The 13,332-nt window shown below is 48.5% G+C and overlaps 1 protein-coding gene across 7 annotated transcripts in view; it reads left to right on the top strand.

Moving 5' to 3' along the window:
• The window catches only part of PHKA2 (phosphorylase kinase regulatory subunit alpha 2), a 74,198-nt gene that overhangs the window by 43,763 nt on the left and 17,103 nt on the right, over positions 1-13,332 (top strand). For all 7 annotated transcript variants that reach the window (XM_027607776.1, XM_027607779.2, XM_027607782.2 and 4 more), the window contains 8 exons: positions 509-616; positions 2,060-2,138; positions 4,922-5,056; positions 5,718-5,827; positions 7,212-7,356; positions 7,613-7,691; positions 11,063-11,226; positions 11,978-12,157. In XM_027607776.1, coding sequence (XP_027463577.1) covers positions 509-616; positions 2,060-2,138; positions 4,922-5,056; positions 5,718-5,827; positions 7,212-7,356; positions 7,613-7,691; positions 11,063-11,226; positions 11,978-12,157 — 1,000 coding nt within the window. The remainder of the gene's footprint in view (positions 1-508; positions 617-2,059; positions 2,139-4,921; positions 5,057-5,717; positions 5,828-7,211; positions 7,357-7,612; positions 7,692-11,062; positions 11,227-11,977; positions 12,158-13,332) is intronic.

Raw genomic sequence — 13,332 nt, forward strand, 5'->3', positions numbered from 1 at the left:
CAATAAATAGTGCCACCTTCTGGTAATTTTCTTGCAAAGGCACACAGAGTTTGTGAGCCCCTGCGGATAACAAGACAGGAGAAAGCTGACTTAGCTTCCGGCGATGCCCTGCCGTGGCTGTAGGGTGATGTTTTAGATCACTGTACCCATAATACAGACAAGCGTAAGCATGAGCTGTGGAACTTGTTGTTGCCCAGAGCTGTGCTCAAAGGAGGCAGGCCAGGCTTCACGTGCCTGTCTCTGTCTTCTGCCATCGGTGTGCTTGTGGACAGAGCACTGGCCTGGAGTCAGGCCTGGATTTGAATACCACTTCTCCCGCGTTGAGCCATGTGGCCCCCACACAAAGGCCTTAGCGCTGTGGCCTCCCTACCGCAGCTGTCGCACAGAATTGGCCTGGAGGATCGAATGAGTGGCATTTTGTAAATCCTCAGTGTGCTCCCCAATAGGCAGTGATATTGGCCTTCTTATCCTCTGACATTCTGACTTTGGGTTTTTCTCTTTTTGCCAGGTTGACGAAGAGTATAAGAATCCCCACACAGTGGACAGAGTCCCTCTGGGGAAGCTGCCCCATCTGTGGGGTCAGTCCCTGTACATCCTCAGCTCGCTGTTGGCAGAGGTAGGGGACTTGGGGACTTCACAGACAGGAAACCATCTGATTCGAGGTATAGGGGACCCCGGAAGAGCATAGGGGCTCTTTGCCCCGTGTGGCTGTGAATGTCTTTGGTATCTCATAGTTTTAAAGTCAGCTGGAGTGGGCCAGCTCTGAGGCTTGCCACCTGGGCTTGTGTGTCCATATTTACACTAAACCACTTCAGAGCTACATGCCAAGCACTCCCGTCACCCCCCCTACCCCCATATTCCTGGTCTGTGGCTGGAACCGGACAATGTATGGGTGATGTTATCAGATGGGTTCATCTGTCCTCAGAGGCTCTGCCCAGCTGACTACCCTGGGCCCCTGGGGAGAGGTGTGGACGAAAGAGTCCAGGAGAAGAGCTGGGAGCTCCAGCCTGTTAGGCTGGCCCGGTCCTGTGTGTTCTGTCAGACTCTAGAAGTGGGGAGGGGGTGTGTGTGGGGGTGGGGAGGGGATGAGTCGTGGGACCCGTACCACTGGGGTTCCCAGTGTGTAAAAGGAGACCGAAAGTCAAGCTGTCACAGTGGAAGTGGCCCTTAGGAGCTGTGGATGCTGAGGTGGGCCACTTGTTTCATGGCTGTGATTGCCTCTTCGATTTCATGGTCATGTCCTTGGGGGTAGGGACTGTGTCTTCTACTTCTGTCTTTATTAGTGGGGACAACCATGTCTATGTCTTGGAAAGCCAGCTCTGCCTCTGACTAGCTCCCTGAGCTCGAGAGCCTCAGTCTCCTCATCTGTAAAGAGGCTGGGCTTGATCATTTCTGCCATACTTTCCAGCTCCGATTGCTGGGTCGGTGACATGAGGAACAAACAACTCTGCTCCCATTGCCTCCTCGTCACTGGCAAGGCCTTCAGTTAGGCCCAGCATTAGGTCCGATGCCTCCTCAGAACTCCCAGAGCACCTTGATGCCCTCCCTGAGGACTCCCCAGTCATTTATAGAAGATGTGAGGAGACCCATGTTCAAACAACACTCCGTGCCAGCAGGGAGGGGAGCTTTGTGTTTCAGGACAGTCAGCCCAGGACCAAGTCCTTCTCTGCCACCTAGCTTAAGGGCATTATCTCAGTTTCCCCACTTGTGGAATGCTAATGGTAGTGCCTCCCTGTCACGAGGCCTGAATGGGACCGTGCACGGACAGGGGTTCAGCACAGGATGCGGCGTGGAGTAAGGGCTCAGGAGGTAGGAGTCACCGTCGTTCTTTTCAGTCACGCGAGACAGTGGCGTGTGTGACTAGCCCTGGAAGACACAATATGTTTATCAGTGGCTATCTACATGGTGTACTGCGTTTCAGAGGAGAGAAGCAATTGACTTAGAAAACATAAAGGAATAGAATACTGCGTATTTTGAGCCCCCCAATGTTTCAGTTTCCAAGTTGGGTGTAAGGTGGCATTGCATTCAGTGTTTTACGGCACTAACGCTCTTTTCCTAGGGGTTCCTCGCCACCGGGGAGATCGATCCCTTAAACAGAAGATTTTCCACTTCCGTCAAACCTGACGTTGTAGTACAAGGTTTGTGAGCGTGTTTCCTATTCCTATTTGACCGCGCAAAGCCAATGTTGTTTTTAATGCCAAAGACTCCCTAGTTTCCTATTCTGTTTAAAAAGTACGTATGTGTGCTTTAGCGTATATCAGTTCTGTGACCTCCCTTCTATAACTCACTAGCTCCCAAAGGCAACAGTACTCTTCCCAGCCGCAAAGTTACTTTCTACAAAGCATTTGTTTTCTCGAATCTAAATCTTGATGGCAATTGGGGCACAAGTGATTCACTGAGCATCATCTTTCACTGCAGTTGTTTAAAAAGTAGAACATGACCCTGGCCGAAACTCAAAACCCAAGTGAAGCTTCACTCCTTCCTTCCTTTGAGGTCTGACTTCTCTCCGGAGTTGCAGGCCCGTATTTTCACTTGCCTCCCCTCCTGTCCAGCTAGCAGCTCTTCCAGAGAGGTGGAAGGCCTGGACTGCTGCTAGTTCTGCCTAGCCTGGCGATTTTACCTCTCCATGCCTCGGGGTCGTCATAACTGCTGCCGCCTCACCGGGTGACCTTGAGATGCATGCGCTGCAGTTGTCACGAGGAAAGCCCTCAGTGCAGGTCCTCGCTCACCAAATCCCCTCTCCCTTCCCTCCTGGGGAGGGCTCCTGAGGACTCACGTGCCTCACAGAGCAACTTAGGCACCAGCTAATATCTGAGCATGTGGTGTATGTGCCTTATTTCCTCTCAATTACACCATACGTTTCTCTTTTACAGAGAGGGGAGGGGAGAGCAGGGGCAGAGGGAGAGGGAGCGAGAGAATCCTAAGCAGGTTCCATGCCCAGCACGGAGCCCGACATGGGGCTCGATCTCACGACCCTGAGATCATGACCTGAGCCGGACACTTAACCGATGGAGCCACCCACGTGCCCCTACACCATACATTTCTTAAGGACCAGGCCTGTATTATTCTTGTAGCTTCTGTGTTGATTGACACACACCCACTCAGTAGATTAACAACAATTATTGAACAAATGCAAGGCAATCCTCTTTGTGGCCACGGACTCGTTCGCCTGCGCCTGCCTGGGATGCGGCAAGAGGCACTGCAGGGCATTATCCGGTCAATACTGTGCTCCAGGCCCTCAGAGGCACACCCGGCGGGCACAACATTTTGACCAGACAGAAATTGTGACAATTAGGATTATCATCCCCATCTTACACGTGAGGCTTCCAGGTTAGCTCGCTCAGGGCCCCAGAACCGGCAGCTGGAGGCGCGAACTCCGTGCTGATGTCCAAGTGGAGTGACCCAGCCTGACTCCGTCCGAAGTCGGTGCTTACCCACCACATGTGCTGCCGAGCGAGCCCTTAAATCACAAAGCCGCCTTGCCAAGCACAGGCTGGGGCCCATTGATGGGTCTTTGGCAGCAAGTGTTGTCTCAATGTAATAGAATAGAACGGAAACGGAAGAGAAAATATAAGAAGGTGTGGCCTGGGGGCAGGAGAAGTACAGTTTCAGGAACTTGCCCGCATATGGCCGTATCAGATCAGAGGCTCACAGGTGTCGGGCAAACCACTGCTCTAGAAGAGTCACTTGTACAGAGAGTGACCGCTGATCTCTGCACCCCGTTGGAAGCTTCAGAAGAGAAAGATGTGGAGGGAGGCCACCCACCCGGTCCTACATGGCTGATGTTCCCATTTGCTGCGATTGGCTTCCCCACAGGACCTTGTTGTGAAGCTCAGATGAGATCATGGCTATGAAAACACTTTGAAAAAGTATCATGTGCTATGTAAATAAGGAGGTGACCTTCAGGTCTCCGTGGCATTTATGTGTATTGTACATTCAAGGCCGCCAGCCTATGGGTACAGTGCTGGGGCTCAGTGGGCTACCTTAACAGTAGCCTGACCACACCCCCCACCCCCAGTTCCCCGCGGGCTCTGCTGCGGCCGAACACACCAGCACCCACTCTCTGTGGCCAGAACGCCCCTCCACCAGTCCCCTTCCCAGGACTCCTGCCCTTTGCCAGAGCACTGTTCTTCTCTTAAAAGCCACATTCAAAGCAGAACTGGTACAGGAGGTGCAGGGCTCAGAGTGCCTGCTCAGGCCCCCACATCCCAGGCATGCGAGTTCCCTGCCTGCTGGAGAGCCAGATGGCCAGCCGCACTCACCAGAGATGGGGCCCAGGCCAGCCCATTCGGGGTGCAGGGCCCGGCTCCGGGGTGGCTCTTCCCCCACCAGCCAGAGCCTGTGCTGTGCTTCTGGGTGGGCCAGGCTGCACCACCACCCACTAGCAGCCCCACTTTCCCCTCTCTCTGGAGGGAGCGACCTCCCCTGCCCTCTCCGTTGGTCAGAGCATCCCCTGCTAGCGCACCACAATACTGCTCTTTTCTGTTCCTTGAGAGCAGGAGCTCTGGCTTCTCCTGGCATCCTCCCCCATGCAGAGCTGTTTCTGCTTCTCACCCCATGTGAAAAGAACACAAGACAGGTTTCGAATAAATGCACACCCGCTGGGAGGCAAGACATCATTTGAGATGTGGTAATTTGGCTCAGGACCTGTTGAAGACCGTTTCTAGAAGTCTCTTATCAGACTGTCTGGTACATTGAGGGCACTTAATAAAAACACAGCATGGGGGTTGGCGAGGTGAGGCCAGAGAGAACTGGGAAGAGCGGCAGGACAATTGCTGTTATTTTCAAAGCCCCCCAGTGTGTGGAGAGCATGCTGATGTGTATGTCATAGGCCAGAGGAAAGATGGGTCAATAAATGTATTCTCCATGTGAGGAGACAAAGGGCCACAGTCTAATGCAGATGCTACGCTCTTGTTCACAGTTACTGTTTTGGCAGAAAACAACCACATTAAGGACTTGCTGAGAAAACACGGGGTAAACGTCCAGAGTATTGCTGACATTCATCCAATCCGAGTCCAGCCAGGCCGGATTCTTAGTCACCTATATGCCAAGCTTGGTAGGTTTGGGGACACAGCTGGGTGGTTTTGGCAAGGGGGCATCTTGGTTCTAGGTTTGGGGTCTGGGGGGGACGGATAGGTATAAATTGTGAAGAATTGGGCAAGGCACCAAAGCACGTGGTTCAACCTCTCTGAAGTGAAGAGGAGCTGCAGAGGAGCACGTTCTCATGCTCGTTCACTAGATGTCGCCCCAGCTTGGCTGCGCCCTTCGCCAGATCTGTTGTAAAACAAGGCTCTGTCTTTGAAAATTCGCAATTGGAACAGTCATTTGTGTCTTGATACGTTTCTAATTTTTATCTGTGGTCTCAGAAAATGCTCCTTTACCCATTAAAATGGGAGGGGGAATTCTGTTTTTTCTAAAATCTAACTTAGTAGGCATAATATGAAATAAATTAGAAGTAAACATTAATAAAGTTCTATCAGTAGTTTTATTCCATATAGATGTTGAACTGGGTGCTGTGTATACATGCCTGAAGAGAAGGTGGTGGGGTTTGTTTTTAATTCATCCTTGTCCCATTTTAAAGAAGGATCGATGGTATTAGAAAAACCAAACCCCGGAATAGGTTAACATGAACATAAGCCCAGTCTTAGCCAAAGTCGCTTGGATTACATGTTACCGTATTGACTCTAACTCTAATTTCTCTTTTATTTTTCAAATAGGACGGAATAAGAATATGAAATTGAGTGGGCGACCGTATCGGCACATTGGCGTCCTTGGAACATCTAAGCTATATGTGATTAGGAACCAAATCTTTACTTTCACACCCCAGGTGAGCAGAGCAGGCCAGTAGCAAAGCCACATGCATCCTCTGATTAAGTTCCCTTTTCTTCTTGGTGAGCTGCTGTGGATGCAACAGAATGAGCATGCATGTGCTCAGATAGCAATGGGTATTGTGACACCCAGTACCTGGTACAATTCTTTACTCCCTGTAGGGGCTCAGTAGGTGTGGCTTGAAGCAAACTGAGGGTGCCATCACTTCCAGTCATGAGGAGTAGGGAAATTCACACCGCTTTCCAAAATTGCTAGTTACCTGTCCCTTGACTTGCCTCCCTCATGCCCCTGGTAGCAGTAGTCCCTCACCCTTGCTTGGGCTGTCTGAAGACCGGGGAACACACAGCCTGTCTGATTTTCAGGTCCCAACCTGCTTGACGAGATCCCGAATATACTGATTATAGCACTTTTTTTCAGAGTTTTTGGTTACAAAGAAAAGTAGCCCTGTGGAACCCAAACCTAAATGTTTTCCATCCATTCGGCCAGCTAAAAAGATCAGCTATGGGCTCACTTTGTCACCGTGCGCACGGCCCCCCACCAGCCGGGCACACTGTCAGCCATGGGGTCCCGGGTCAGTAGCCCCAAGTTGTTTTTTTCTCACCCTAACCCACACTGCTCGCTTAAATCTTGTGAGTTATTTCCCTGTGTAACAAATTTCGTACCAGGGGCGCCTGGGTGGCTCAGTCGTTAAGCGTCTGCCTTCGGCTCAGGTCATGATCCCAGGGTCCTGAGATCGAGCCCCGCATCGGGCTCCCTGCTCGGCGGGAAGCCTGCTTCTCCCTCTCCCACTCCCCCTGCTTGTGTTCCCTCTCTCACTGTGTCTCTCTCTGTCAAATAAATAAAATATTTAAAAAAACAAAAAACAAATTTCGGACCAGAGCTGAGTGTGGCCTAGCCCAGAGGCTAGGAGAACAATTTGATTTTCATCGACACCAGGCGATAGTGCCTTTAGTTCACATTAACCAGGCCATCCATCGGGTAAACACAGTCTCCACATCTCACCTGCTCCCAGTGCCCTCCCTTCCCTCACTTGGAAATCCTTCGAGCCCAGCAGCCGTAGAATGAGTAGAATTTAAGGAGTTACTGATTTCCTTTCAGGGACAGCGGTGTTGGGCCAGGTGCTTAAACCCTCATCGGAGGAGCTGTAACTAGATCTGGCCGTGCACCTCTCCCTTCCACGCTAATGGAGCTGTGGCTCCTGAGCAGGCGACAGATCAATTTTTGCCTGATGGCAAGAGCCCCATGATGGGGGCGGATTACAGCCAGGATTGAGCCTCTTCTCTGGAAACAAAATGCAAGGATTAGTGCTGCCGTGAATGACAGCTGGGGTTGTGTCGAGGGAATGAAGGACAGCCTTTTACTGGGCCTGATCTGACTTGCAGTTCACCGACCAGCATCACTTCTACCTGGCCTTGGACAATGAGATGATCGTGGAGATGCTGAGGATCGAGCTGGCCTACCTGTGCACCTGCTGGCGGATGACGGGCAGACCCACGCTCACCTTCCCCATCACCCACACCATGCTCAGTAACTGCGTGAACTTGATCTGCCTGATTCATGTCCCACAGTTGCTTTGGGCCCTTTTCAAAATGTTTAAAATGAGTCCCATAGACAAAGCTGAGTACTGAAGGGGGTTCTTAGCAGTTTGGTTTCTGAGCTTAGGAATCTTTCATAAGTATTTTAATTAGATTGTATTGACGAAAACGTTTCTGCACATGCCCCCAAAACCAAAAAGTATTCCCAGATTAAGTAAACTCATTTGTCTTCCCCCCTCCCCCCTTAGCAAATGATGGCTCAGACATTCATTCTGCAGTTCTTTCTACAATTAGAAAACTAGAGGATGGATATTTTGGAGGAGCCAGGTAATTTGTGATTTTTTTTTTTTTTTTAAGTATCAGCGACCTTTCTTGAAAGTCTTTTGCTGCCCTTCTCCCACTTTTCATATCAATTGCTGAACAGGAGAAGCATGAAGCTTTAGACTAAAAAAGAAGTTAAATCTTATGCATTCACCCATGTGGAACTGGAATCGTCCTGAAAGCAGCTTTCCGTGGGTGTTGGTGAAGCTTTTACAGGTGCCAGGAGGCTTGGGGCATAGATAGATGAACGTACCGAGTCTCTCTGAAGTAGCATTCTTGGATTGCATGTATGGGATGCTGTGCCTGTTTCTGGTAAAGGGCCTGGAAAAGAAAACACCCAGTGCCTAGGTCTGGCAGGTGCTCAGTAAACACTCCTTGAATTGACTTGAGTGTGCTGTCACCTGAAGAATAATTCACAGAACTTTATAAATGTTATAAATTCCCTAGGTGGCCCTCAGAGCAGGGCGCCTGAAGGGGCCTGCCTAGACCACTGTCCCCTCATCCTCAGTGGAGCGATACGTACTCCGGTTTGCAGGCCCACAGTACCAGATGCTCCCCGGTAGTACGGGTAAGCGCCTTGAGCGATAAGGGGCTCACCTCCTGGGAAAACCGATTCCATTTTTCTACCCTCTGTCACAAGGCAGAGGTTTTCTCGATAGCATCTATGCCCAGATTTCTCCAAATCCCCTGGAATATGCAAGAAGGGTTCTAAGAGAACCTCACTGTACAGCCGGCCCTGAGTGAGGTGTGACCCTTCCTGGGCCCTGGAGTCTTCCACTGGGTCCCTGAAAGAATGCCAGTTGCTGAGTGTTTGGGCATTGAAGTCAGCCCTCCTCACGTCTTTCCACACTGAGGACCCTGCTGCCACTGTAATGTTTTTTAAAACTGCAGTAAAGGGGCGCCTGGGTGGCTCAGTCATTGAGCGTCTGTCTTCAGCTCAGGTCATGATCTCAGGGTCCTGGGATTGAGCCCCTCATCGGGCTCCCTGCTCAGCGGGAAGCCTGCTTCTCCCTCTCCCACTCCCCCTGCTTGTACTCCCTCTCTCACTGTGTCTATCTCTGTCAAATAAAATCTTAAAAAAAAAAAAGAAAAGAAAACCGGCAAAATGCACATAACGTAAAATTTACCATCTTAGCCATTTTAAAGTGTACAGTTCAGGAATGTTACGTACATTCACATGGTTATGCAACCAATCTCCAGGACTCTTTTCATCTTGCAAACCTGAAAATCTTTCCCCATTAAACAACAACGCCCCCGTTCTCCTTGTCCCAGCCCCTGGCAACTGCCGTTGTACTTTCTGTCTCTAGGTGTCTCATCTAAGTGGACTCATGCAGTATGTTTTTCTGTACCTGGTATATTTCACTTAGCCTGACGTCCTCAGAGTTGAGTCACTGTATTTCTAAGTGCTGGGAGTAGCACCTCTGCTCACAGAGCTTACTGCGGGGTTTTGCTGCAGACATGAATGGCCCTCATTCCGAGCTTCTCCTGGGAGTGTCCGCGAGACTGTCCCCAGCATTTTGCCATCCACATTTCCAGCACTAGCACCATAACTGCACTTGGCATGCACTTTTGTACATTTCACATCCAGTTTGGATAAGCTACCACCTGGTGGATGGCATCACAGCCAAGAGGAAATACCATACACCTGTAATTAACTGCTTTTCAGAATAAACTCGTGAATTTAATCATTGTCCAAAAGGATACTATCTGCAGTTAATTGCTCACTTGCAGTCCATCCTGTGTTGCTTTGTGTGCATCGTCTGATTGAGTTTTCACTTTGTCACGTGGTGGGCTGTATTCCTATTTTATAGACAAGGGGCTGTAGGCTCAGTAGAGCAAGGGGCACAAGATGAATAGGTGCAGGAGCTCTGTATGAACACAGAAACCAGGCTCTGATCTCCATGCCGAGCTGAACGAGGGCTTAAAAATTTCAGGAGGGTCTCCTGTTTATAGAGTACAGCAGACGACTCAGAGAACCGTGGAAAGAAACAGGAATGCCTAGGCTCCATGGGCTACCTTTCCTATTAAGTTCCTGATAATTAAAACTGAATCTCATTTTGGCTTTTCCTTAGGCTTGAGGGTCTTTAAAAAGCTGAATTCACCCTGGATGCCGGACTTTCCCTCTGGACCCACCCGGGGTAGCTTGCTATCAGAAGCCTTTTTAAATTACTGCCATTCCACCTTTGACCTGACTCCTTTCAACTTCCGTCGGAGAGAAACTTGCCACTGTCTTCTTTTGCACACTCCATTGTACCTCACCTCCTCCTGTCCCCAGTCTCAAGGCCAAAGAGTCAATAGAACGGGCAGGGCCCTAGAGGGAAAAAGATTTTACTTCATTAAACCAAAGGCTTTTCTTTCCGTCCCTCAGGCCACGTTTCTTGAAGTAGTCCATTTGCCCACTGAAGCTCATGCACCCACGAATTCATTTGCAACGCATGCTTCAGTGTGCTCCTTAAACCGTTTCTCTCAACCTTTTCAACTAAGTCCTCATCTGGTGCCGGTAGCTCCAGATCCTATTGTCTTCTGCTACCGGAACTACCTTTTTTTTTTTTTTTTTAAGGTTTTATTTATTTATTCGAGAGAGAGTGAGTACGGGGAGGAGGAGAGGGAGAAGGACAAGCCCACTTCGCACTGAGCTCAGAGCCCGCCCCGGGGCTTGAGCCCGGGACCCTGAGATCATGACCTGAGCTGAAATCAAAAGACGCTAAGCCGACTGAGCCACCCAGGTGCCCCCGGAGCTAACATTTTAAGAAGTACACAGTGGCAGCTTTCTGTAGGGTGGCCCTCCCTCATGCTCCCTGAACCTGGGACACTGCCAAACCCAGCTTGCAGTTTTCAGTGGAACTTTTCCCAGCCTGAAAATGTAATAAGGCCACTCTGGGCACCTGCTCCGGTCTGGGGATGGCCCCCTATCGCATTCCTTCTAGAAAGAACTTTGCCTCTGAGACTGCCTCTCCTCTCATTTACCTGTTCCTGGGTGACCATATTGCATGGTAGGTTTTGTTCTGGTCCAGTTGTTTTAGGGCAGAAAAACCCCCAAGACTTGGTTTGGTTCTGGTTAAAAGTGGTTTAGTCAATCTGTTTTGTCAAACTTTGGTTGATTCTGTAAACTAGATTTCTGTTTGTGTTGGGTTTGGGAGTAAGAAATCAGCATGATTCACTTTGGCTTTTAATATGCTGTGTGCTCCCGCTTTATACTTGGTATTGAATTTTTGTTTTAATTTCTTGGCTGACTACTTATGTGCGGTGATCTGCAGAGTGACGTATTTATCAATTCTGGCAGAAGCACCATCTGGTTGTTGAAAAGTCTCTCTCTGATTCATAGTGGAAGTTTGTCCACATGCACCTGTATCTCTAACATAGTGTCTCCTTGGCAGAGTAAAATTAGGGAGCCTTTCGGAATTTCTTACCACGTCTTTCTACACGTATCTGACCTTCCTGGATCCAGACTGTGATGAGAAGTTGTTTGATGATGCCAGCGAAGGGAGCTTCAGTCCCGATTCAGATTTGGGAGGGTATTTGGAAGACACCTATAATCAAGGTATGGCTTGGAATGCCTTGGCAGGTGGTTCATTGAATTTATTTAAACCTTGGCATTGTGATAAAATTGTCCCGAGACTCAAGCACAGAAAATGATTGGAAGAGGCTTGGAAGCTTGCATCTTTTAAAATGAATAAAATGCCAGTTTAAAAATCCAAACTACAGAAGTGGGGCTTTTTTTAAACCAGAGGGACAAAGAGTTTCAGGAATGAGGATTCTTGACAAAATATATTCTAAAGACAGAAACACAACTGCTTGAATTTTCAAAGGAATGGTAGAGTGATCTAAGTTTGGTTGGATATGAGGGATGAAATCCTATGCATATAATATTTCTCAAACTGAACAAGGTTTTGGGTTGAAGTGACTGGTTTTTACTTTTACATAGTACATGGAATTGGGGCTGAGCATTCCATAGTGCTTAGTTCACTCGTGACCAGTTAAAACAAGATCAGATGTCCGCTGCTGGTCCTCAGGTTTTCATATGCATTCAGTGCATCTTGGTACGATGTGTATCTATCTTGACCTGTATTTTCTTTTCCTAGGATGAAGGGTTTCCAAACAATAACTTTATAAACGTGTACATTATCTTTGTAAATGTCTTTACCCTCCAGGAGTGGGGGTGCGAATATTCTATATCAAAACGTTGGCTCCCTCTGAATCTCCTCAGCGCCACGTGCTACACACAGTCGCTATGACACATCGAGAATATTTCTGCAGCTTGTTTTCACTGGCTCTTTCTCCTGCCTGTCCAGTTACAGAAAGCGAAGATGAACTTGACCAGTATATCAACCACCTCCTACAAAGCACATCCTTGAAGTGCTATCTGCCCCCTCTTTGTAAGAAGACAGAAGACAGCCATGTTTTCAGTGCCATCCACTCCACCCGGGATATACTTTCCGTGATGGCAAAAGCAAAGGGTTTGGAAATTCCATGTGCGTTATTAACTCTTTTTGGCCTGTTAAAATAACTTCTCAGAGTAATGCATGAGCATAATTTAAAAGTCAGAGAATTCTAGAAGACAGCAAAATGCAGAGGTTTCCTGCCTCCACCCTCCCCTCCCCAATGACCCAGTCCTTCTGCAGAGGGGCAACCGCTTTCAACTGGCATTTACATATCTCTGCTTTTCTAAAACAATGTGTGTATCTTGCCGTCTTTTGATGCGTCGACTTGATTCAGTATCTGTTGGCCTTCTCTTACGTGGATGAGGATTCAGCTGTCCTAAATCACCACTCCTCTACTTCGCTTCCCATAACCTAGTGATGTCGTTGTATTAAAGTGTAGTTAAATCACTATTCGCTCTTTATGTTATCGTATATATGCAAATATTATTCTCAACTGAGCATTATAGTATACTGTGATTGTACTATCTTTTTGTTTTTCTAAAGCTAATACTAAAGTTAAAGTTAACTTTAAAAGACAGTAATACTGTGAAATTTATAAAGCCTGCTCTATCTTTTCATTTTGTTTTGCTTCCTTTCTCAACTTCCCAGTGGCCCACAATACAAATTTCCACAAGGTCAGTCACATCCATGAGTTTGCCATTTGTACTGCTTAGCTTCCACAAGTCTCCCTCTGTCTGGCGGATGGTTCTCCAGGCCCATTGCATACCTGGCATCCTGGGACTTCTCTTTAATCTTTGTAATCTCTATTGCTTATCTCTTCAGTTGGCCTCCCTGGCTCCTGAATCTGGCATGTTCCTCTTCCTTGATTTCTTCCTCTAGTGGAACACATTCTAGAACAGTTTCAAAGCGTTAAAAAAAAAAGAAACTGGTACCATGGCAGAGGGCCAGGCACAGCAATGACAGCCCTCAACCCGCTTGTTTCTCAAGGTCACTGCCCCTTTGCCTGCTTGCCTCCATGTCTGGGTTGTCAACTTTATCCTGGGATCTTCCCTCACCAGCATCCTGGAGAGTTTCTGGAGACTTCCTGTCTCCTGGGTTGGCTCTCCTGTTTTCTGTGTCTCTACTTTTCCTGTTTCTTAGCTTACTCTCTTATTTTGGTCAAGACATCCAGCAGTTTCCTGAGAAACAGTACATGGCAGGGAGAATTGTCAAGACCTTGCGAGTCTGAAAACACCTACAAATTTTCTGTATAACCATTGGAGAGT

Source organism: Zalophus californianus, chromosome X (genome assembly GCF_009762305.2).
Source record: "Zalophus californianus isolate mZalCal1 chromosome X, mZalCal1.pri.v2, whole genome shotgun sequence".
Classification (NCBI taxonomy): domain Eukaryota; kingdom Metazoa; phylum Chordata; class Mammalia; order Carnivora; family Otariidae; genus Zalophus; species Zalophus californianus.